General features: G+C 40.2%; 1 protein-coding gene across 1 annotated transcript in view; it reads right to left on the bottom strand.

Annotated features, from left to right (window-relative positions):
* GRB2 (growth factor receptor bound protein 2) overlaps nt 1–26,778 on the bottom strand; it is a 50,489-nt gene that overhangs the window by 9,887 nt on the left and 13,824 nt on the right. The window contains exon 3 of the mRNA XM_062506054.1: nt 690–787. Within this exon, the coding sequence (XP_062362038.1) occupies nt 690–787 (98 nt within the window). The remainder of the gene's footprint in view (nt 1–689; nt 788–26,778) is intronic.

Here is a 26,778-nt window from a genome sequence, read left to right as displayed (position 1 = left end):
ACAGCAGAAACACATGAACTGACACAAAGAAAGTACTCAATCATGAAATGCTAAAGTTTTCATATGCTGGCTTCATTACACCTAGGGGGAAAGGTTCAAAGCAGTTACTCAAACACAGCTCTCTGGAGCAGCAGCTCAAGGCAACAATCCTTGTGTAACAGCACTTTGAGGTCAGCCTGTTTTGTGAGGACCAGATGACTGTCACAGGTCTTGTCCAACCTTAACAGTTCTGCAATTCTGTACTCAGATGTGACAGACACACTGCAAGTTCAGCCCCAAATACCCATCACCTTTTGCAGAGCTGTAAATGCCACGATTTTTACTCTTAGCTGCTCAGTAAAATTGAGAATCATCACAAGACCAGACACTTTTCCTGGGGCAGTGGTAGTGACAACTCTCTACTAAAGGGTTTTCTGCTATTTTATAGCTGCTAACCCCAAGGCTGCTTGTATGACCCTACAAGACACCACAGCAAGCACCAGAAAAGCCTCCCACAACACCCTGCTATGCAGCTGCTGTGAAAGGAGTTAAAACAAACACTACAGCCAGAGACACACAACTCACCAGCCATCCTTTATCTGTCCATACATTTGAGTAGATCTGGTAAAATTCTAGCAGAAAACCATCCTTCTGTTTGTGAGGATGCCCAGAGTAAGACCAAGGGAGCCTATCCCCACAGCTCTACTTACGGATGGGGTTTCATTTCTATGTAGTTCTTGGGAATGAAGCCATCTTTTCCATTGAGTTCTGCCTTGTACCAATTCTGATCACATTCTTCATTCAAAACCTGAAGGAAGCAAGCAAACAAAAATTAAGCTTGAGATACAAGCAAGACTGATGAAGGTACCCAGTTATTCTTCATTTATATTGAGAAGTTTTTACATTAATAAAATTAAGCACATTCAAATAGCAAATGCAGATGAACAAAAGTTCCTTCTTTTTATTTTTTAAGCGGATGTTTTTCTTGCTGTAATTTTAAACATGAATGAAAGATCAGGGGTCACAAGAGAGGAGCCACATGGAAAGGTAGTTTTAAAAAGCACAAATTGATATTTCAAAGTGTACTTGCTCTAAAAACTTTAATGCTTTATTTTTCATTGAATTTCTGTCAACTGGTAGAGTGCAATAGGCGAGCCTGGTGCACTCACTGTAATTGGTCCCTCCACTATTCTATTATGTTTTTGTAAGTGAAACCATGCTATCGTCTGAAACCACCTCTCCTCAAGATGATTTTTTTTGTTGGAAGTAAACACCTCAGAGAACCTGCACCCTTCCCTTTAAAAAGATTTAATACCACAACACTACTTTTCCTCGAGCACTTTCATTTCTTCTCAGCTTTCTCAGAAGGACCTAACAAAAAGCTAGATCTGAGTTAAAAAAATAAAAAAGCCTCAAGTCACAAAACTATCACATGATTAGCATTGCCTGAATGCAGGAAGATGAGGAAATGCAAAGAGAAAGAAATATAAATGCACATCCAGAGCTCACATATGACATACACAATTATGGTGAAGATATCCACCAAACCCTCAAACTAACTCTTTTGCTATGTCATTATGTTTCTTTATTTCAAGGGTGGTGAGAGGAAATTAAAAAAAAAAAAAGTTAAAGCAGACAAGATTTTGCAAGTGCATGTCTTATTCTTACACTTGATGGGAATGCTTCAGAAAATTAAACTCTAAAGATCAGTGCTTGCTGCTTTCTGAAAATGTGACACACCAACACCCTAAATGTGCCTCACTGCTGACTGCTATGTGTGACAGAGAAAAACCTCAAAAAACATACTGAAATGAAATGTGGCAAAAGAAAGAGAGCAAAATGTGAAGTTCCTCAGCGAATTACAGTGGGTAATAGCTACTTGAGTGTTCCTTAACTCCCAAGGGAAGAGGCTGATGGGATGTACATTCCTGAGTGCCAGCGCTTCCACTGGGGAACTAGCACAGCAGCAGGGCCACATCTACAGAACTTAGGTATTTATGGCCCATTTCAGGATATTTTCAGCTGAAGATGTTTTAACACTTAAAAGATCCCAAGTACTTAGATGTGGATGAAACATTCAAGCTATCTTTTGTGTTGTTGCTACTCTGGGCTTCCATGCATTTATTTGCAAGCACTGGTCCAGCATGCACAGCAGAGCTCAGTCATTTAACTGGGATAATCTGAGCACAGGTCATGAGCAGTTCAAGCGTGGCTCTGTTACAGGCTCTGAGGTAAGAGCTCACACATGGAGAGCTGCCCTGGAGCAGCTGATGTCTGCTGGACTGCCTTGGAGCCCGGTGACCTGGGCAGGGACTGATTCCTCTTCAACATGAAATAAGGGAGAGACACCAGCAAGAGTTCTGGGATATTGAACAGGGACGACAGAGATCAAAAACAGGTGTGTAAAAAAGTGAACTGTGCAGAGACCAGGGAGGGTATGAGCCGAAGCCCAGATCTCTAACTCATGTAAAGATTTCAGCACACAGCTTCCAAGAATCAGTAATTTAGGGCTGTTCTGTAGCTCAAGCTGCCTTCACTAGAGTCCTGCACAACAGAACACAACTCAACCACAACATATTAAAATATGATTTCTAATAAACCAAATCTTACACAATGGTGTGCATTCCTTTATCAGAAATATCCCCTAAGAGCTTTGCTAAGTTCATGTGCTATGGACTCATTTCATCACCATCAGAGAGCAGTTAAGGCATCTGTCAGTGCGTTCTCTCTTTCAGAAAGAATGGGTAAATTGTAGTTCCACATGAAGGACAGTGCCACCGTTTTGGGGGTTTGGCAGTAGGTATGAAAAAATTATCAGAAATTCTAATGCCCAAATGTAAATTATTTTAATGAGTTTTATCTTGCTCTGAAGATATGCTAATAGATTTGGAGGAGCCAAATCACATCGGGCTTGGGGTACTCATTAATGGCTGGCCTGAAGCCAAATGCCAGCGAGGGAGCAGTGCTGAGGGATGCATTAAAGCTTTGTGACCAGAGTAAAAAGTAACTGATTAAAGGCAGGATAAGGTAACTGCCTACACATCTGCACGTCCAGCATGTTCAGGGCACTTCTGCTGTAGCGATGAGCCCTCCACAGCTCCCTCCTCAGTGGCTTTGTTTGCTCCCAAGACCTCTTCCTGCCTCACACCCAGGCTGCCTTTATCTTCTCAGCCCGTTGTCCTTTCTAGGATCATTTTAACGAGCTGTCACAGCTCCATTCACACGCTGGCAGGCAGCCAAGGATCCCTGCCCGGTGTTAGGGACCGGAGAGCTCATACACACACGCTCACCCTGGGAACACTCCTGGGTTCCCTTTTCTGGCTCTTCCAGAGAGAACAGAACACACTGTTTTCTTTCCAAAGCTCCACGTTCCCGTGTCATTTCAGCAGGAGTCATCTCCACAACACAGATCTACAAAACCATTTCTTCTGACAGTGTCAGGCACCCCTGGAGCTGCTCCCAATGCTTAGCCAAGCAAAACTGACTTGTACTGAAGTGCCTTAAATTCAGGACAACTTTGCAGTCACATGCACAAGGCTGGAATTCTGGTCCAGCCAGAAGTTCATTCAGGTTCCTTCAAGTTCCTTCAAGAAGTTACTTCAAGTTCCTATGAAGTTATCATGAAAACTGCAGAATAGTTCTGTAAAATTTCAGCTTTCAAAAAAAAAAACAAAACAAAATCAACGCCACTAACATCCTTTAGTAACTAAAATAGCTAAAATGTAACTAAAAAGCAAGTCAGGAACAGACAAAGGAATCTTGTGCATTGATGTATCTGTCTTCGATGTTTACATCTGACACTGCTCTCTTACTTTAAATCATAAATGCCCTGAAATTAAAGAAGTGACTTTAAGTAATTAAACCATTTTACCACCAAATATCTTACGAAAAGCACCCAGTAAATGCATCTATTCTATACCCCCAAGAGACTTCCAGATAATAAATAATATTAAAATTTATCTGGGTATTAAAACACAGGGCTATGCCTCTAAGAAAAACAATGATTCTTAACTGAACTACAATAAGATTTACTGGACTTACCAAAGCTACAAAATTTAACCTAAGTACCACATGAATCACTGGATTTTGCTTTGAATAATTTGCCAAGTACAAAATGAAAACACAGATAAAATAAGTAACAAAATGAGACTTTAAAGATTTGCTGCTCCAAACAACTGGACAGCCTTCAAGGTCTGCAAAAAATCTGAAGCATTTTTTTAGATCAATTCTTCAAAACAGCTGCTCTTTGGGTAGGTCAAAACCTAAAGCATCCCAATCCCATGGCTGCCATAAATCCAGTCAGGTCTATGCCAGAGTGACTCCTCACACTGGGCATGTGTGCCTGAGAGGAGGAAGGGTGTTTTTGTCCCCTCCATTTGAAGCCACGCTGCCATGTGATGTCCTCAGCCTGCAGGCAGCCCTGTTTTACAGTAAGAGTGGCTCAACTTGGCCCGGCAGTTTCCCAGTTTGATAACAGCTCTTATCAACAAAAGCCCATCTGTTCCCATGGAAATGCACAAGAGGCACCACACAAGACTTGTGTGGCTATGCAGTTCCCAAATTTCAGCTGGAACAGCTCACACACAGCAACCATCCCCAGCCATGTTCAATTCCATACCTAGTGAGTATTTCCAAGCACGACCCTTGGGAATGCACACCAGTCTCAAAACTCTCAAAACCAAATCACCTTCAGGAAAACACAAGCACTAAATTGGAGCATAACACGCAGATGTGGCTCAGTTCTCAAGCAGACACCCATAAGCAAATATGAAACTAAATAGTGCCTCGAATATCACGTGCTGTGAATTTAGTCAAATTAATCAGCATGCTTTGGTTTTGGAGAGACAAACGCTAAAAATGTACTTAGAGAGGGCTCTGAATTTTGGCTGAAGCTCCACTTTTCCCTGAACTCCAAGGTTTTGGGACTCTTGCTGTGTTAATTGAAACAGAAAGTGTAACACAACTGCTGCAGTAGCACCTGTTAATTGCCAATGAAGTTTTTCTCCTCCACAAAGTCACACTGACAATGCCACAAATAAAACAATGCAGTATATTAAAACCATTCCCAAAGTCTGAAGAATCCAAGGAAAGCACTCATGACACTCAAACTAGGGCAGGAATTACAATTTATTAAGTGAACAAATGTTGCAAAGAGAGCAATTCTGCAACTGAATTTCTAAGTCTGGAAATTACTTGTGCCAAGAGGGGACAGCACCTGGGAGAATGATTCTCACCCTCAGAGAAGGTGTTAAAGCAGAGGTGCCTTAACACTGCTTTTCATTCCAGAGTAAAATGTCTTCTTTTCTGCTCTGAGAATTTCAAACTAGATATAAACCAGCAAGTAAGAACTGCTTCAAGGGGAAACTGGATTAAACAAAGCAAGTTCACCACAGCCCAATATAAAACATTTTTTTTGTCTGGGTAATAAATGGATAGCATGATGTTGGTTCTTGCTAATGTTGAATGTAAGAAGTTCTGTTAAGATCTGTTTTTTATATACATAAGTTTTGCAATGTTGAAAGTTGATCTCTGACCATGGTGAGGGCTGAAGCACGAAGGACTGTGCAGACTTCAAGATCAGGGATAGAGGAGGAGCAGGGTCAGAACAGTGACATCTGCATGAAGGGTTGGCTTATCAACATAAAAGGGTTTTATGGGTGTGAGTGGTGGGCCTCTGTCCCTTTTTCCTGATTCAGTCCCTTGTTGAAGTTCAATAAACTTTTCAATTTTTTTAGAAGTGAAGTGTCGTTTCTCACATCTGCAAATTTATTGTAAGTGTAATAACAGTGTATATGGCACCACAGGATAATTAAATTAATCTATTCAGATATGGTCTGGTCACATGCAGCTCCTGTCTCATCTTTGGGCTGAACAAATGAATCCTCCTGCTGCTGGCTGGGTGTCACCAAGGTGGCTGTGAGGCAGGAATGGCATCCTAAGGAAACCTGGGAAAATCTGCCCATCAAAATGACAGTGACTCTGACCAGGCCAAATCAGTTTTTCTTTTCTTGATTTACTCATCACATGCAGTACAGTTAATTTTAACTGCAAACTTTCAATACAAAAAGATACACTGGACAATTAGGGTGACTCAAGAACACATAACTGCTGAAATATTTTAAACTTTTCTTTAAATCCAATTTATCATGATAACACATAGGAAATGCAAAAGATCCACATTTTTCAGAACAAAACCTACAGTACCACGTTTGGACATCCTTCAAGACTGTGCATAGTTGCTCTCAAGGTAGATACAAAAAGCTGTGGAAATGCTTAACAACCACTGAGCAAATATTACTGAAAACAGCCAGAGAAAAGATTGTTCCTTAAATTGCACGTAACTACCCAGTATTATAATATAATACCTAAATAATGGATGTAGATTGCACTGTAATGCAATAATGTGTTATGGATACCCCTTTTCATTCTCACTCTCCCCAATTCCCATTATCACTATAGAAACACTTCTTCCACCCACAGCTTTTTTTAAAGGCAAAAGAAGAGCACAAAACACAAACGCTGAAGGAAATAATTCAGAAAGTCTCCCCACCACAACGAAGTCCAGGGGTCTTCCCTCCCCACTCCTCAGCAGTGCTTTTGTCAGAAGCCTTATCTGAAGTGATGCTGCTGTTCACACACACAGACTTTGCACATGCACACCCACAGCCTTTGACCACAACAGCTGGAAGCAGAGTCTAGAAGAGCAAATTTTGAAGCTTTTCAAAGCAGAAGGCTGATGTCTGGGTTACCAACTGCTGTCTTTAGTTTCTTTGTGAAGAATTTATATCTAAGTTATTTCCATTCATCTTGAAAGAACCTGGAAACTCCTCCAAAGTAAAATACATGACAAAGTTGTAAAATACATGACAACAAGCCAACAATAAAGTCACAAAACTATTCACCACTGGAAGTTTGTGCAATATAAATATTTACAGATAAATTCAGAATTACCTTAAACTTCTGAAAGGATTGATAGGGAGAAGTAGCTGGGTAAGATTACAGGAAATGATGTTATTTTTAACTGCATGACATAAAGACAAGCTGTTACTACAATTCCATGTAATATTTCACCATACAAAACTGAAATCCATAAGAGAACTGACTAAAAGTTGTCAAGAAATACAGAGTTGCACTGGCTGGCAAGCACAGTAAAATCTGTTGTAACAAGGAAAACTCCAAAGAGAGGCTGAAGCAAGAAATTAGCATTCAACCTTTTACAAAACCACCTATTTTATTTTTTTTGTAGGTAACACAAGAATACTTGAGGCAACTTTATGTTAGCTGAGGCACAGTCAAGTCTAGCCACAAGGACAGAAGTCAGCACAGACTAACTCACCCTGCCTCCCAGGCCTTGCCAGAGTCTTGGACTACCACATCCCCTCTGGCAAAAGTCTTCAGTTGTGAAGAGTTATTTATTAAGGATAATAGGAAAAAGTAAAAAAAAACCCAAAAAAACCAAAAAAAAAAAACAATCCAAACAATCTAGACAACAATTCTCTTTCCCTGTGGCTCACCTTTTTTGGTTCACATGGCACAAAGATGGGAAGAAAAAACCCAGTATTTTAAAGTGTACTGCAATGAGCTCCAAAATGTTTAACGGAGATCCTGGAAGGAGTCAATGAAGTTCAAGAAACTTTGCCACTGGTCTTGCATTCCTTCTGTGCAGAAAGCTTTCAATAGCACAAACACACATAGGTAAAATGGTAACAAATGTGCTAGTTCTGCCTTTGCTTTGGTGGTGGGTAGAGAGATGTCCCTGCAGTGACTATAGAATTCCCTTCAAATTAGTCCTCCCACTATTGCCACCTGTAAAAAGGTTAAGCTGTAGATACCACAAATATCCTATTTTCAAAAAAGTTGATGGAAAACCTTCCTAACAAAAAGCATGGCAGCCTGAAGCAAAAAAATCAGTATTAGTGATTTTACAACTCAAATAAAAATAGCTTTACAGAGCTTGAAGTAGCTACAGCTCACGTTCTAATTAGGCTTTCCACATCTCAAAGACCCCCAAGTGTTTCCAAAACAGCAGGGACTCTCAGAAGTGAGATTCTTTTTATGTTCAGCAACTTTTATGGTAGCTAAATGAACACAAATTCTGACAAACTTCATAATGTTTGAACTCCAACATTTGATGCTACAAGGAATGCATGGTCTCATTCCAATGCCTGATCAAAATGGAGTGTAAACCAGTAAAGAGCTTGTTAACACAGCCTAAGCTCCACAGCTTGGCCCTGTTATAGATGGGTAATGTGATGGTTGGCCCTCACAATTAAGAGATGAGTATTAGGTGTATGTTCAAAGAAGTTGTATTGATGTACAGTTATGTTATTGTGATTTGTTGTCCCCATAGTCCTCTTTCTCTCCCCCCTTTACTATTGTTGTCATGGGATGGCCTTGGTAGTTGGAGCATTTGGGAGGAGGGCAGGCTTGTTACTAGGAGGCACAGCATGGCAACACCTGACCTACAGCCAAGTTCCAAGAAAACAGTCTCCAGCAATGGACAGCAAAGAAGAGTTCACTGGCACACCTTGGGAGGGCCAGGGCTGCCTAATGCAACCCCCAGGGATATAAAAGGGGGAGCAGCCATTTTGCACAAAGTCATGTGCTCCCAGCTCTGTGTTCTCTTTCTTTATTCAGTCATTTGTTGTATTTTATTGAAGTCGAATAAACATTTTAAGTTTTAAAAGTGAGTGTCATTTCTCAGAGCCCGAATATGTGAAGAGCAGAATGCTCAGGAACTCACAAGAGCAATTTCTTAAAAAGAGGAAGGGGAGTGTTGTTTTTTCCCAACAGACCAAGGGTTAGTTTACAGAGACTAAAGATCAGGAGCAGCCACCTTTTATAACAAGCTGTAGTGCTCAGGATGTTATCACGGAAACAGAAGACAAAACATCCTTCCTTAATCTCAAACCCAATCCAGACCAAATTTGGAAGCCCTGAAGAACACAGCATTTGGTCAGTTTTCTGTTGTGCAGCGTGGATTAATTCACTCAGGTACTGCTAGGGATGGGCATTTGCTTGTGAATCAGTTATTCACTGAGGTTTTATTTAGCACTGCTTAATTTAGGATTAAACAGGGTCCCAGCAAAACCACCATTGGTGAAGCACAAACTGAAGAACAGGTCATGTGCTGAAGCCTAGAGAGCTCTACACCATACTCCCTCTCTTTTCCTGAGGAAAGAAAACAGCCTTGAATTCTGAATACAAACCTGCTCTATCTGGGAAAGGTTCAAAATCCAAAACCAGACCCCAAAACAACCCAAGTGCATATATGCACATGTCTACATAAAGAACAGAGCACATATTGCCTTAAGCACCCAAAATAAACCCTCAATTTTGAGAAGAAAAATTTTGAAAAAGGTCTTTTTACCTACTGGTCAGAGTAAGCTCTCCTGGTTTCTATTCCAATATCTGCTGCTAACACCAGTGCTATAAATTCCAGACCATCTCACAAGGGCTGTTTCAAGCAGCAACTTCAAGTTTAGCAACATGGACACCAAGCATTAAAAAAAAAAAATCTGTTATCACATGCTCTAGACTATTTATCAAGTATAACCAGCTACAACCTTCCAGTCCTTTAATGAAATTGTGAGGTTTTTGTAAGAGCTCTTGGCATAAGCTCTGATGGATGATGGTAGAAAGTCACTAGCAGAAAATAATAAAAAAGAGCTATCAAACATTCCAATGAGAATGTTCCAGAACTGGTTTAGAACTTAACAGAGAAACAGCAGAAATACCAGCAGTGGGTTTGTAGCAGTTTGCAAAGTATATCAAAATTCTACATTTCTCACTTGCTGCACTTCTGATTGTGCTGGCTCCCTTGTAAGCCAGGACTTGAGAGTGTGTCTCAAACAAAAACTGAAAAAGGTAATGAAGAACAAGCAATCATAGCACTGCTGTCCTTTTAGAGCTTTACAATACAAATGAAGCTAGTCACAACAGTAAAACTGAAAATACCCTGGGGAAATACACATGCCTGACAGCCCATAGGTCAGACATTCACAGCTTGCAAAATCCATTCCCAACCTGCTTTGCATAACAATTTGACTCGAATACCCAGCAGTTCCTACTTCTATTTGCACGTGTCCTACTTTGTCCTGCTATCCCCCACTAAAATGCACCGCTGGAGAAAGGATTTCTCACCACCTCAGGAGGAAGCAGACGCACCTGTCTCAGAGACAGGGACAATGCTCTGGTGATACAGCACAGGCAGGACCAGAAGGCAGAGCTCCCAACTGGCTGTCCCACACGCTGCCTTTGAACACACCACAGTCAAGGATCAAAACATTCACTAGAGGACAAGGGAAGGTTTACATCAAGCACAGGACAGTGCACCACTAACAACCCTTGATCACCTCATGCTTCGTACCCCAAACCTCTACAGATATAAAATTCTCAAAACTTCTCCAGCAAGAATGAAAGAGAAAAAAAATGCTGAAATTATGACAGTTGTCCTTTCTGTTCTGGAAGGTGTGTACCATTACCCCTGCTACACTTCACTGCCCAAGAAACCACCAAACCCAACACTCCACTCCAGAACTTTCACTCTTCATTACTGCTTTCCCTAGCACACAAACTCAACAATTTACCTATCATTTTTCATCAGTTACGAATAGCTATTTGTGGAGTGACATCCAGCAACTGCTTCACATAGGACATTCTCCATTACATCCATTCTAATGCTTGTACACAGAGGGGCTGTGATGTATGTAAGAGCAGGTGAAGTCCAAAAGGATGTTAAGGGAGACAAATTAATTACCAACACTTGGCATCCTGTAAAAATACCACACTACATAAGGCACCTCAGGGCTGGAAAAGCTGGGTGGGAGGAATGATGATTATTAGTGGGACAACCCGGACTTTTATCATAAATTTGGGATATTTGACCAGAGGGCAGTTTAGCAGCAGCCCTGTGGACATCAATCTACAATGCTCCCCAGCTACAGCCTTACACAGAGCGAGTGGAAGAATTACTCCGCACGGTGGGCAGGTATTACAGCCCTGTCTATACAACTCAATATGAGGTGACATCACCTTGATTTCAACCAATTTTCCACTGTAATGTTTGAGGCATCTTCAGAGGAACTGATACCAAGTCAGTTATTCCCTGTCCTGCATTGGTGCAGTTGATTATTTCTGTCTATAACTCTGACAGTTCATTGATCACTGCTGAACATCTTCCTGTTTTCACATTTCACATCATGACAAGAGGTGTCACCTAAATGAGGTCACTGTGCTTGTAAAACAGACTGACAGTGACAGTGGACACAGCTCAAGAAGCGTTTGGACCATGCCCTCAGGCACCTCCTGTGACTCTTGGACTTGCCCCATGCAGGGTCAGGAGCTGCACTCCATGATCCTTATGGATCCCTTCCAACTCAGGATATTCTATGATTCTGTGACACCCAAGATTAATAACGCAGGATGCACCGGTAAGTCTGAATGACTTACAACATGATGTACTTAGAAAACCTGGAAAAAGTTCAAAGAGAAAACGTACCTATCCTGCACTGATCACCAGACAAAGTGGTGAGGAGCAAGCCACAACCAACACTGCCTGCTACAAAGCAAACGTGAAGGAAAAACTTGTAAGTGTTGTCCAAAGCCCAACTACATTTCTGTGGAAGTACAATTAGAAATATTATCTGCTGCATTTTAAGACACACTAAGAAAAGGTACAACCCCATAAAGGCCTTAAAAAAACTATATGAGTTCAAAGTACCAACTTTGAGGTTTTGTGTCTAAAGGGAGCAAATTAACTTGAGCTGCAGCTGCTTTGTTTTTTCCAGTGAAAAGGCCATTGCAAACACACAAGTAAAACAAATTTCCAAAGATCAAAACAGGCAGATTTCTACTATTAACAACAGTAACATAAGTAAGGGGGGTGGGTAAGAAAAAAAAGGTTTTCTGCACAATTGGCATACATTTACAGGACAGACAACCTTTACTTCTTTTTTTTTCCTCAATATGCATGGTTTTATTTAAACTGTTTTATTACAGTACTCAGTACACATTTTTAAACTGCAGACAAGTTAACAGAGCAATAAAAACCTTAACTTTGCTTCATCAGGTTTTAAAATTTAAAAGCTTTAAGAATATATGCTAGTAAAATCCTATTTAACATTGATTCTTAGTATATTGTAATATTGCAAATTTTACAGAATGGGAAATTTACTCAGCTCTTAGTCAGAAAGACTTCAGGAATTATATATGACAACTATTTATGTACAGGACAAAGTTTCCTAATTTAATTACACCCAACAGGACATACTGGAAAATGTATTTGAAGAAATTATGCAGCACTGTAGTTATTCTGATACCACTGGACTTTTGTGCATCTCTTATTGATGGTCCTCAAAATCCACAGTTAAGTCCAGCCTTGAAAGGCACAAAAACTTATTCTACTAAACACAGAGCTATAAGCCAACATCTAGTTGATTTAAGCCTTTATTCAGGAATAAGGGCAACTGCAGGCATCTCTCAACACAGTCAGCAATCAAACTGTTAATACTGACACTGCACACACCTTGACCTTGGAATGAACAGCCTTACTGGGGAATTCATACTTCTGAGCAGGAATTCCTACCCAGCTACAAACTCAAGAGGCCACACTCTCAATTTGGGGTGGCTCCAAGTTTGGCAGCAGCTCTGTGAGTTGGTTTGTGCAATGGATGCACCCTCCCACCCGCGCTCCCCAAAGTGGGAACGGGCACTTGTTTAGTTCCTCACACTGAAGAACTGATGTGCAGAACAGTTTAGGGAGGTTTGTATTTCTCACCTGCCTGGTTGGCACCACAGGAAGTGTAAGGCACAGCTCTGGGACTGAAGCAACAGAGGAGATGGGAAGGAAAGGAATATGGCAGGACTGCTGGAGTGGGCACTGCCATGAAGGAAACAGCCCTGGTCCCAGTTACAAAGGACACAAAAGGCTTCTCCAAAATTCTTGCAGCAATCCACCTCAGAATGTTCACATGCAAGAACAGTTCCACTTGCTCGAAGATTTAAACACAGCAGATTAGGGGAAGAAAGGGCCAAGAGTTCAAAAAAGAGCACGTGGGTAGTACTGCTCTGGGGCAACAAAAATTCAGAACTCACTGACTGCAAGTGGGAGTAAAGGAGTTGGGGAAGCAGGAGTGAGTGACTCAGATGAGACCTAGATATTTTTGTATTCTCTGACGACAGGCTTATTTGTACAAGTGTTAAGACTGTTTTTTTTTCAAATTGTATACAAGTTGGGACCTTTAATGGATAAAGATGGAAAGGAGAGTCAGGTCAGCCATACTTTCATGTCAGCCAGCCAGGTCAAGCTAATGGATCCTGGCAAGTCACATCTAAAGATTTCTGCAGCACAGACAGAAAAAACTCAGACTTCACGCATGAAACAGTTCTGAAGTTCAGGGACACACAAGAAATGCTGGTGGGTTCATATATCAAGTCTCTTTGTGCTCTGCACTGTCAACAGTGACAGCTGCTGGTCCTTCTGACAAGTTTAATTCTTCACAGGTTACATCACCCAGGTGCAAAGCACAAGTCATCCCATCCATCCTACCACACCTTACCAAACTGCACACAGGAGAAAGCAGGGCTTTATGGTGTTGGAAATTGCACGTTAATACCAGAGTACAAACCTCACACCTTTTAGACATAGAACATCAAGTGACTGCTAACTGCAATAACCTCTCTGCAGCAACTGAGCAATCAGAATTTGATAATCAGTATTTACTAATTTCTTTCATACCTAAGACCCACCTGGACTTTTCTGCCTGTCCCCGGGGCATACTCTGCAATTTGCATTTGAAAGTACAGAAGAAGGGAAAGCCCACGTTCCACTACCCTAAGACAGCTGCCCCAAATGTCACCACCACCCAGGTCAGGCCCCAGATGCAAAGGCTCATCAGTGGCCAATGAAGCTCAAGTTGCCATTTCCTCTTAGCACCAAAAAGGTTTTACAGCCTCAGTGATCTAAGAATACTGCATTTTCCCCAATTTCAAAATATATCCTGACCTCCCTGTCCGTGCATTTCTATCCCCATCCTAGTGAGAAGAATGAAATAAAGGGTGTTGAAATCTCATTTTGAGATGAAAAATGAGAATTACTTTTAAAAGGACCACATACAATTTTCTGAGAAAAATTGCTGCAAAGCAGAAGTGCCAAGAGATCTGAAAACCCCTCCACAAACTACTGTCAGTCTGTGCAACAGAGCCTCTCGAAACACATACCTATAAAATACATATGTTTCAATATAATAATTTCAAGATATTAAATATATAATTAGATTTATAAAAATACATTTTCCTATGCTGTTAGGATGGTCAACAGCAATTGCACCTGCACCTTTGGAAAAGCATAATTTAGCTTTGGCCATAAAATTTCCCAGGCTTATTGATGGAGAATAAAATTATATAAATGCTTATGCAATGGAAGGACAAAGACTTTTATTAAGTAGACTTCACAACAAAATGGAAAAGAATAACTACTGCTAGTTAGATCAGAAAATAGTATTTAAAGTGATCTAGATCTTTTCTACTGTGTTATGAAAAATCATCATCCAATCTCAAGGCTATATGAGGCATTCAGATGCAAGGCTTACTGCAGCTGCCTTACACCACAAATTAATCCAGGGCTTACTGCAGCTGCCTTACACCACCTCATCAATCCAGGGCTCCAACAATTCTGTCTGCTAGAATTTTGTGCAGGAGACTTTTGGATCTTGTTTACAGAGCCAATCCCTGCCTCAAAGGGACTGCAATCTAGGCTCTGCTTTGCCAAGAACCAAGTTCAGGGGAGAAAAGAAGAAAAGCTTTGTGTTTGCCACAGGAACAGCTGACTGTGTTCATTTGCATCATCCTCCCCTTATAACACAGGAGATATGATTCCTATCAAGTGTTAAAGTCAATGAATTCTCAACATCTTTATTTTTCCTTCCACTCTTGACAGCTCCTAGCTGAAGTTATTACTGGGAGAGTGTCACAGCAACAGCTCTTACCTCACCATCTATTCCCCCTTCCTCCTCCACTACCCCAAATGGAACAGGCTTGCTATCACTGAGCCAACTCATGTAATTCTTTATTCTTTGCAATTTCCTACCTCTCATTTGAAAAAACAAATACTTCACTGTTATCTAAAAATATATTAAAACATTGCCAGCAACTCAGCACTTAAAGCAAAACAACCATCACCACCCAGTGTGAATGCACAATAGAAGTAGCATTTTTGGTAAGGCAAGTGTTTGAAGAGTTCTTGAGAACTGCAAGAAAAATAACTGAAGTTAGAAAGGGCTGCTTTGCTATCATGAGACTTAGCCAAATGCACAGCCCCAGGGCAGGAATGGAGACTGCCATCCAGGTCCAGCTTGGGGTGGCTGATCCAACTTGCATGGGAGTACACCCAGCACAACTACTTTATATCAAATCAAATACAACCTTACCTTAAAAAGGTAAACTTCCACACAAGTGCAAAAAAACAAGCCAAAACAAAAAATGCCAAGCCCAAACCCCACCACAGCCTTGTCCAGTTCACAGGGGAACTCTACAAATGTCTGTGTTACCACAACATGAGTGACACTCGACACAGGGTGTCCTGGTCTGTAAAGCTTGGACATGTCCCCAAGACAATGCCACAAGCAGAGCTTGTGAAAGAGCTCAGTTCAGCTTTTCCCTGTATTTTCTTCCTTCCAGCCATTCATTCTCACCTCTTACTCTCCATCCCCATGCTGTGCTGGCCCAGGTGTTTGAGGAGTTAGTCAAAACAGGACAGAGTGAAAGAAAAAGCCAAACATCATTTTCAAGGGCTCAGTTTTTTCCAATTTGCTAAGTCCCGGTGAAGCTCAGTTACTTGAGTGTTTTCTGTTTCCACAGAGTGCAGGAATTACAACTAGAGGAGAAGCTCAAGTGCTCCTGTACTGCACAAACCAATAAGGCCTGATTAGAGTCAGACACAACAAGCAGTTGGGAGTTCCAGGCAGCAGCTTCAGTGATCTTCCAGCATTGCAGATTCTTTCAAAACTAGCTGTAACAATAAATACCACTGTACAGAAAGGCACTGTTAGGATGGCCTATAAAAATGACAGACCAAACACAAGAGAAGGAACTTGCTTCTTCCTATCCAGCTTCAAAGTACTATCACCTCTTTTTCCTTTTCTCCAAATGTAGCTTCAGAATAGGAACTAGCAAATACTCCATGCTCAAAGGTGACCAGTAGAATACTCAGAGCAATATCCAAATGCTTTCAAAAGAATTCCCTACACTACCTAATCTGGAACTCCAGCGGTGTTGTACAATAAAATCTCAATTACCCTAGGAATCTGTTCAAACAGGAGTTATAATAAAATACCAATCTTTTAAAGACAGAGAATCACATTGCTTTTTAACTCCCACCACCAGCACTTGTCCTTTTAGCTTCTTTTTCATTTCTAGGCCTGAAGAAGCAATACCACTTGTTTCATAACTGATGCCCAAAACAGTGTAGAGAGGACAGAGCTTCCTCCCCAGGTTACAAAGAGCTCTTGTAATCTTCAAAGTCCACCTGACAATGTTTGTTCAGTAAAACATGTTAGCCCAGTGCAGAAGTCTTCTCTGCCACAAACTAGAGAGTTAACCCTTTTACAGTCAGTTAAAACTGAAATGACTTGCCAGTAACTGGAGTGAAGCTGTAGATAAGGAAAAAAACAGGAAATTTTGTGCTCCATTCAAGTTGTCCCTTCTGCATTTTAACTACCCAGCTACATATTTTCCAGCATTTTGCATTAAATTCTGTGTTCGTGTAAGAAGATGAGGAGACACTCCATGAAGTTTCATATTTTTGTGTGTCAAACACTGAGACAAAGCTCTGGAAAATCCCATTTAGTTTCAGAAAAGCTAGTAAATAAAACAGTTCTGACCTATCAGGAATTAAGAATATCCCAATCTTCTGAACTGTAATATCCATTACTAATTGTCATCATATGTAAATTGCATCCTTTGCAACTCAATGGAGTTGATTTACCCATCATTTTAGACTGTCAAGACAAAAACCCCAACCAAAAAAACCTCCCAAACAACAAACCACCACCACCAACATAGTGTACGACTCCAAGTAGCAAAGTCTTTGAGAACTTCACTATTTCAGGATAAAATAAACAATCTGAAGTTTGTAGAACACAACTCAAACACATTTTTTCACTACATTTTTGTAGCAGTTGAAGAAAGGGTTAAAGCCAGGACATTTTCAAATCTAGAGATTAAGTGTAATGAGATCAGAATAATAAGATTACCATAATCTGCCTCACACACATAGCTAAGATCAGCCCTAATCTCTTCATTTTGAGACAGATGGAAAAAGCATGAAATCAGAGATAACAGGAGGCCAATTTCCTAGAATCAGCAGCTTTCCAAGGTTCACTGTAACTGTAAGTCAATATTTTCCTAGATTTGTACCTATTTAACCAATTCTAATATAACATACTGGAAGGGAAAATCAGGCATCTCTAAATCCATACTATATAAACAGTAAGTAATACACCAGTGTAGTTTTAATATACTGCAGAATAGTAAAGACTAATTTACTGAGACTGCAGCCAGTGCCATTTCCAGATTTTTTTAGCTGGGAATGCAGTAAGTAAAGAGCAAACCATTTGAAAAACAAAGATCTTAAAACTGCACATGCCCAGAGGCTGCTTATTGATTTTTCCTATGGGGTGGATAAACAATTTGCAAAAAAGCAATCTGCATCTGTGACCAGTCTGACAGAAAGCAGTCACAGGAAGGGACAGTTTTGATCTCACTTTAAGACAGAGTATTAAAGAGATCCAGCATGGAACCATCCTTTAACTCTTCTTTCTGCAGGATATGAATATTGGCAGGGGGGAGAAGGGAGGCATGAAACAGCCTCAAAAATACAAGAGTGTGGTTATGGTGGCTACTGTCCTTCTACCTCGGTGGAAGCTGGCCAAGAATCAACAATAGGGCAACTTAAGAGGAAAAAAAAAAAGCATGCTTGATTTTAGCACTAAATGGGCTCAGGATGATGCCCTAGGATTAAGTAATACTGTTAAGGGAAACAGTTAAGCAAGAAATCATCCAAGGTTTCCATCCAAGGTAAAAACAGACTGGTGGCTGTAAGATAAATGGAAAATTGTTTTTCAAACACCTAACAGCTCCTAACTTTTTCCCACAAAAAAAAAAACAGCTCTATGCTGCAGGACAGTAAAAGCCTCAGTCCCTCTAAATCAGATCCTGCAACACAGACACTTCCGAGATTCAACGCGATGATTTAAAACAAATGTAAAGACCCGAGAAAGGGAAAAAAAAAAAAAAAAAAAAAAAAAAAAAAAGGAGGCACCACAAGATCCAATCTCTTACTGAGCAGGTTCACCTGTCAATTCAGACTAATTACTCCATAAGTTTCAGAGCACAGTTCCCATGAATCTGATCTTGGCCAGTAATTTTACAACATGTCTTAATTCAGCCCACTAAACGCCTGTGGACACTGTCACAGCCCTTGTGATTTTGTATTGTATTCTATAGACACAGCCACAGTTAGGAATTAGGTCGGTCTTCACACAAAGCTCTTTACTGCCTCAGCCCTGTTTGTACACATGCAGAACTTGCTGCCCCACCTCTTATCTATCCATTTAAAATGTTAAATTTAACTCTCCTTTGTGGGGAAGAGTGCAGATCTGCCAAAAGCACTTATCACCCATTTCATTTTGGGATGGCTCCCTGGGGAAAGCCACAAGGGGAGACCCGATCCTGATCCCATCAGTTCTGCAGGGCTGCACCAACAATCCCATCCCCACACAAAGAACAGCAGCCATTTCACCCTTACACAATTACCATTACACCAATAGTGTAATTTTGCCCTCCTGGCAGAAATGAGTTTTTGTTATCAGAATCTTAATCCAACTGCATGGAATCAAACCCTTGCTTAAAACAAGACATTTTCATAACTAGATTAGAAATTCACTTATAAAGCAGCATTAACTAAAATAAAGATAAATGAATGAAGCTTATTTTCCCTGTACAAATCAAGGCAATTTCAGTGCATAGAGCCAACATTTTGGCTCAGTGTGACATAAGAGCTCAGTTTTCTACAATATACAAAACACCTTTTAAGGCATTTAAACCACTAATTTACCACTGACGAGCTGCAATGATACTCATCAGAGATCTGTCACCTGCAGAGGGAGGGTTTGAATCAGTGCATTTTTGATTAAGTTTATTTAATGTTTTTACTGACTTATGTCTAGCAACATCTTGAATTGAAGAGGAAAGAGACATGTATTTAGTCTGGCTGATCTTCAGAGTAAGATTATTTAACAGAAAAGGGAACTCTCCTCATTTTCCTGGAACTGCAAAGCTGTTCCCACTTCCTTGCTGCTAGCGGGACACACACACAAGAGGAAGACACTTGCAAATGGTGTCTGATCCGATGTTCAACATCATCTGACTCATTCCTGTGCCGTTTGCATAATGCAAAGCACCCCAAGAGCCTGCAAGGCTGAGTGTGACAGATCAGACCACACGGGGGGCACTCTGCACCACTGGCTCTAGAACACTAAACTCACAAACATTTCACAGGATGTCTCCAATCTCACTGAAGGAAAAGAGATGAAGCTTTACTGTGCAACATTACATTAGCACAAGTGATTTCCCTGCTCACGTAACACCAAATGGGGGAGAAAGAAAGAAAGAATAATAGAGGCCATTTATTGCAAAAAGATTTTTATGGGAATTGCTTTTAAAGGCTTGAGAGGGCACATTGCACCCATGTTTCAATGGATGGGTGAAGGTCATCAGCCACACTTCAAAAGACACCCAAGAAAAAAACTAACCTGGTTCATTTAAAAACATCAACCCAACCAGGATTATGCTACTGTTGCACTAATAACCCAAAGTTCAAAGATAGTTCAAACAGTCCATTCTTACATACTGTCCAAGCCACCTCTGGAGGTTGTTAAAAGAGATGCAACTCTGCTCATTTCCACCTGGCCAGGTTCTACTAAGACAAAAATATTTCACATAACAAATGTACTGAAAGATCTTTGTTCACCAAAGCCATGATTAACACTGAATTCAAACTTCTGGGCATGCAAAAAGCAAACCTTAATGTCAAAAAAAAAAAAAACCAAAAAACAGTCACCAAGGCAAACACATTAAATAAAATATGCATTAAATAATAACATACAGGAAAAATGGGTTTCAGTGTATTTTGCAGTTAAATAACTTTTCTGAAAATATATTTAATCACAACTTTGCTTCACAGGTTGGTCTGAGCAATTATTCTAAGAGTTTCAAAAGCCAGTAGAACCAAACTGCACCAACTGGTTATGCTCAGTGATCTTTCCCAAATCTACAGTTTCTAAAACAACTGCTTTCAGTTCTAAGTCCTTCATCTCTTTTCCAGGTTTCCACAGGCCTTTGACCATGAGGCATACAACTTGTATGTCAATATTCTTAACACTGTATCTTGAGTAATTTTATGAGGAAGACTTGGGCAATTCACTAACTCACTATCAATCCCATCTTTTACACAAGTGCCAATATTCCAGCCTCTCTGGCACAAAGCTTCCTCAGTGCTTTTCCAGTGACTCATGCCTTTAGCATATGCAAACCTCAATAGGGCAAACACATCAAATTCTCTAAAAACAGAGCAGGGCTGGTGTACCAATGTCTCATGTTGATCTTCAGTCCATGACAACTTTCAGAAGAAATATATGATTGTTTTCAGGCTGCTACAGGATAATGAACTATTATATCCCAGAAGTATTTTAATGACATTTAAGTTTAGCCTAGTTTGGGGTCACAACAGGCTTGAGTCAAAAAGTAATGATTCATTCCATCATTCATACATTTTTCTTTCTTCTCCAAACTCATCATTAAATGAAGGTTCAACTAGTGGAGAACCAATACGATACACCCACAATTCTGTACACATAAATCTGGAATAACAAATTCTGGAGTCACAGTGGCCTCAATTTAACCATAAAAAGCTCAACAATTTCTGGCCAAACAGGAAAGCTTAGCCTTTTTTTCAAAGAGAAAAGAAAAACACCCTCCCACCAGAGCCTGTAAAAATACACACTCCCCCGGAGACTGAAAAAAGAACATGCTTTGAGATAACTGCTGATGGAGAGAGCAGCTGGAGAGAAGGCCATCTGAACCACAGACATGGATTCAGAAGCCAAAGGATAAGGATCACTCCTTTAAAACAACAAAAACTATCAGAACTAAATGGCCTTTGTCTAAGCCCAAAAAGAAGTGCCAGAAGTCATTGTGAATGGCAAAAAGTGGAAAGACACCTCTTTGGGAAAGGAGGAGGAAAGATGGCACTGTACAGCAAGGACCACACAGCCATAGCTGCTGATGGTCTGTGACATCCACTCATACAGCCAAAATACTGCTCCTACTCTGACTTCAATGGGGAAAGTACAAGGCCAAGAACTCCAAAGCAAATTTAACTTTCATTCTACCTCAGAAAAAGTCCAAAGTCACAGCTGTGGGGGCTTACTGAAAGTAAACTACTGAATTATTCACTGGAAGGGAAAAAAAAAAAAAAAGAAAAAAAAAAAGAGGGGGTAACATTTGCACATCAAAGTGATGCTCAAAAAAAATCCCCTTGTGTAATGAAGTTCCTCTTTCACTTCAGAATTAATAAAATAGCATTTGTTCACGTCTCATTCTCTCCATAAAAGGAAAAGAAAGCATTTAAATGCCATTTACTCATACAAAGAGTAGAACTTTGTGTCATTAATGGACTGAGTCTACACTAGTCTCTTGTAGCTCACTATCCCATGGACTGGGCTAACAAATGGTTGTCCAGAGTAACTCAGGGTCAGGAAGAAAACCATTATCCTAATACAGGAATAATTTTTTAAAATTTAACAAGGGACACTACTTACATTATCTCAGAGGTACAGGAAATATTGAAGTGATAAAAGTATTTTTTTTTAATATAACACACGATTAGAAACACCAGTTATATCAACAATAAAAATCTATTGCTGCTCTCTTGGTTTGTGGGGAAGAAAAAAATCCAAGAGTCTTTTTATATGAATAATGCAGAAATGCAGATGTGAAATGCCAAAAGCAGTAACTTCTTCCAAAATCTTAAAGTCAAGACAGCTGAGGCACAAAATTCTTAATGGAAAAGATCAGAGATAACTAAAACCATCTTCTAATTAGTGTCTCAAATTAGAAGAATTGTTCCAGGTCAAGAGCAAATTAGAACAAGAATAGAACTCGTTATGGCTCTGTTGCAATAACCTGGAAGGGATATCACAATGCAGGTCACTGACACCCGAGGGTGTATTATTTGACCACAGGCTAATTTTAAGCTTCAAAGTACATTATAGCAGCACAGTGTCTCCATTGTAAGTCACAATAAAAGCTAAAGCATTAAAACTCTCCCTTACTGGGAGATTCCAATCAGGAGATCAATGCCTTGGCCACAAAAAACTCCCCCCAGGGTCTGGACAAGGGGTCAATCCTTCCTACGCAACAAAATGGGATTTTCAGACCATGCATTAATGTGAATGCATCCAAAAGGATTCCCAACAGTGGAGTTCTGGGAAGATCTCAATATGTGAAAGCCAGCTCAGGGATGTACTCACCAACCAGGACCAGCCTTATCTAAAGATTTTAAAGTACATATGAGACGACAGATGCTAGCTGGTCCCAGCTGCTTTGCAGCAATATTGCCAGGCCACAGCCATAAAACCTCCCTGGAAGTACAGAAAATATCCAATTAAGTTGACTCAGGCAGCTGTTTGGAGGCTGGGCTCTTCTGGCAAAGCTATAAAAGCAAAAAGCAATCTTCACCTCAGACCTCCACTTAATCAGTGGAGGAAGAGAACAAAAATATAACTCCATATAGAGGACAGATGAATTACTCATTGTGATAAACTGGAAACAGTCACAAGGCTTTTCCAGGGTTTATTTGAGCTGCTTCATTTAAAAAGCCAACAACTCAACTTTTGGCTACTCGTCCCCACAAATGTGTTCATTAACAACACAAGAATCCCCCCCGTGGTGGTTAAAAAGGAAACCAAAGGGTCAATGTCTGCAGCAGAGGGAGGCTGTGCCACAGGATCTCGGGACTGGCTGCAGCTTCAGGAGCCATCCAAGAAAGTAACAGAGGGGTGAAGTGGCAGAGTACATCAAGACAGTGATGAAATGTACTCAAACTCTACAATTCATCAGTTACACTGGCAACTTTTAATACTAAAAGACCAAGTGATACATGTCAGATTAAATACAATATGCAAAATAACACATGTGAGGAAAAACACAACCCCAAAACCCCAAAGAACTGTAAATGTATGAAGCTAAGGGTTTTAAACTATTACTCCTCAGCAATTATAACACAATCAAGGGGGCAGCAATCTGAAAATAAATTAGAAATATTACCCATTTCTCTTAAAAACAAAACAAATATTTTGACACTAAATTTTTGCCAGCCTCTCCATACTTTGAATACTTACATTTAGCATTTTGAGTTTAAAAGAAGTTGCAAAATGAACCAAGATAAAACAAAGTATGGAATGGGTTTTGGACTATAAGAGATCAGATTCTCCCTACTTCATTCTCAGAAAAAAAGCAACAAAGACAAGAAGACATCTGCAAATCAATTCTCCCCATGAGAAGTACAGGGGAGATGTTTTCCTATTGTCCCTTGCAAGGGAAGGTTGAGAGAAGAGAAAATTAGCAAAACTCCTAGGTATCATGTTTCACATGAAGCAAGTGACTTTATTCCACTTAATACATGTTTACATTGTGAGGATTTCATGCTGTAATGTACAGACAGATTCAAAATTAGTTTAGAAAATGCACAGAAGGTGTGGCCAGCAATATTCAGGCACAGCTTCCAGCTGTGAGTCACTCCAGCCTGACTGAAGGAAGCCAACACCTTACACTAAGAGGAAGATGATGTCCAGGGCTAAACACTTGACCAACACAGTCAGCACCAGAGGAGTCCACCTAGCCCAGTCTAGAATATTCAGAGTACAGAGAAGAACAGAGGAAAAAATTATGTGTAAAGAGTTTTCTATTTCTTTTAATTGTGAAAATTGTGTCATTCACTTCAGATGGGAACTGCTCCCAGAAGACTGTGAAAAGTAGAATTTACTTCCATCGAAGAAAGTTTAAAGCATAATACATAATCCATTATAAAGGTACTGAGCATAAAATAACTCAGTGTAATATAACTAATATTACTTATTAAGTATATTAAGTAATATATAAGCATTACTTAGCATTATCTGTGGCAAGCAGCAGTGAGTGGGACAAAGCTGACTAATACAGGTAGCTGGCAGCACAGTACAAAGGCCATGTGAAATCAGCTCAAATCTGTCTGTGGGAGCTGAAAAACCTTGGCAAAACCAAGCACATCCCAGGAGTGTTCCTTGAACCCTGCCATTAGGACAGGAGAGCTAGTTTTCACCCATTTTTTATGATGGCCTCTCCCTCCCATTTAGTAAACTGGGAATTCTGGGAACCATGAGTGAGGAAAAACAGATGTTTTTAGAAGATTTTGATTAGGTATGGCCAGACTTCTCAGTTTTGACTGCAATTCTAATCAAGAACAGCTAAATTCAGTTAGAGACAATGCAAACTTAGAAGATTGCATAACAGTATTTCCTTTGTGAGCATTTTTGATGGGAGTCCATCAAGGTTCAGAAAAATACCTTTGGAGGGGAGTTCAGCCACTTCCAAAGAATTTCAACCTGTAGCACACTTGAGTCACCCATGGATCATTTTCAGTAGCTGACCAGCCTGTAGAGCAGCTGTTCTATCAACATACTGCCCTATGTTTAGTACCTTCAGCCTCTTTGGAAAGTTAAAAATGTTTTCTTCTCAACAAACAAGCTTTAGGGGGAATTTATTACTCATCATGCAAACAGAATCAACAGTGCTTCTAATCTTACTGCGACATCACGCAGGTGTTTGTAATCCAAACAGAGACAGGTGGACTGAAACACAAATTTTTCAAAGGAAAGAAAGCTCAACAAAGTTTATAGAAATGCTGGAAGCCTTTTTACTTATGCCCTTCCTTATTACTCTCTAAAGAGAGTAAAGGTAACAGCTTGTGCGATTTCCAGACACAACAAGCTGTAATGGGAAGGGTGGAAATCAGGAAATGTGGGTCAACTATAAACACTTTGTCTATCTTTATTTTTTGTGACCCTGCAGAGAAAGTTGTTGGCTTCAATCTGAATTTTTCTAGGTAGGAAGGTTGGATGTGATGATCTTAGGGGTCTTTTTCAACCTAGGCAACTCAATAATTTTAGGGATAGTGTCACAAAAGTCTTCAGCTGCTCACCCTGTCAGAGAACAAGTGACACTCTTAACCTTCCAGGCAATTTTCAGGGGAAGAAAAATGAGGAAAGTATCTCTTCTTAGTAAAGTGTATGGAAGGGTCAAGACAGCTTAATGCTGGAAGGAAGTTTAAACACCCTGGCACAAACAGTCAAACCAGACAAATCCACACAATTTTTGACAAACTATAGTTTCAGGAGAGGTAGGGCAGAGGAGTTGGGTCAAAGTGTATTTTAAGAAATAGGGACAGAAGTGAAGGCAAGGAGGAAGTAGAAATAACTTCTGCTTCCTCCATTCTAGTGATGAGCAGGGAGCTGAACTGCCAGCCCATGCTTGAGCACTTCCAGAATTAAGGATACATCTAGTCCAAGTAGTCTTTGAGGACAATTAGAACATTACAGAAACAAAATTTAGCTGTGAAATATATGCACAACAGGTTCCCCTAATACAGCCTGGACAAGGAAAATCTGTCAAGCTGGTGTTCACGTCACCAAAATTCAAGCATTGTTCAAAGGCAACGTTGGGAAAAAGAACATTTTAAATGCCAAATTTCACCTTTAAAAGCATTCACTGTTCTTGGCTGCCACTTTCTCATCTTTCTACTTGCATTTGGTTCTCCCCTTCTTTTGCAACTGTAGGATCCATTTTGAATGCTTGTTTCCCTGCCCTCTCCCAAGAATTTCCTTCATTAGTTGTGTCCCCAGAAGTAGTAAAGATTAGAGCACAAGACCTGAACTGCACAGGAGCTCAGGAAAACATCTCTCAAGCAAAAGTGGCAGATTTTCCAGAGGTAGTCACAAAAAGTAGACACTTCTGCAGTTTAAAATCCTACTTATTTTAAAATAAATCCACTAAGATCAGGAATCTAAGAGTAGCTCTTTCCAAGCAGAACATAATCTATTGTTAACAGCAGTAAGCAAAAACTAGATCAAATGGCTAAAGTTTCATTTTCATATTTATTCTAAATAAGTGTAGGTAACAAAAGAACACTCAAAATTTGACTGTACATCAGGACTTATAATGGCAAAACCTACTCAAGCTCAGCAAGAGTTGCAAGAACTTAAAATTTTGTGCCAATTTCTCACAAACCAGAGGACTGACTAGCTCATACTACAATCCTTCAGCACTAGCAGAGCTGCAATGATTAGTGGAACCTGCTGGCTCATACATAACTCATGAAGAATTCCCCCCTTTCCTCCCAAGGGAAACAATTTTGCATAACAGCAGCACTTTCCCCCCCACCCCACCACCTAAACCTGTAGAGTTTTAGTACAAGTTAGAGCAAGAAGTAGGTTGGCTCCATGGAGAAAGCATGAATTCCAGAGACAAATTATTTAAATAAGAGGTTTTAGAGACTAACAGTGTAATTACAGTTCAGCTGAAGAGAAAAAAAAAAATAAAAAGCTTTCTGCTCTCTCTGCATGAGGTCCAGCTGCAGTGGAGCCAACAGGCAGCTCCCAACACGGCGTGCAGACTGACACGAACTCATGCAAACCAGCAAATCCA

Source organism: Cinclus cinclus, chromosome 20 (genome assembly GCF_963662255.1).
Source record: "Cinclus cinclus chromosome 20, bCinCin1.1, whole genome shotgun sequence".
NCBI classification, from domain to species: domain Eukaryota; kingdom Metazoa; phylum Chordata; class Aves; order Passeriformes; family Cinclidae; genus Cinclus; species Cinclus cinclus.
Note: the sequence above shows the minus strand (reverse complement) of the source record. Positions and strands in the feature narration are given on the sequence as shown.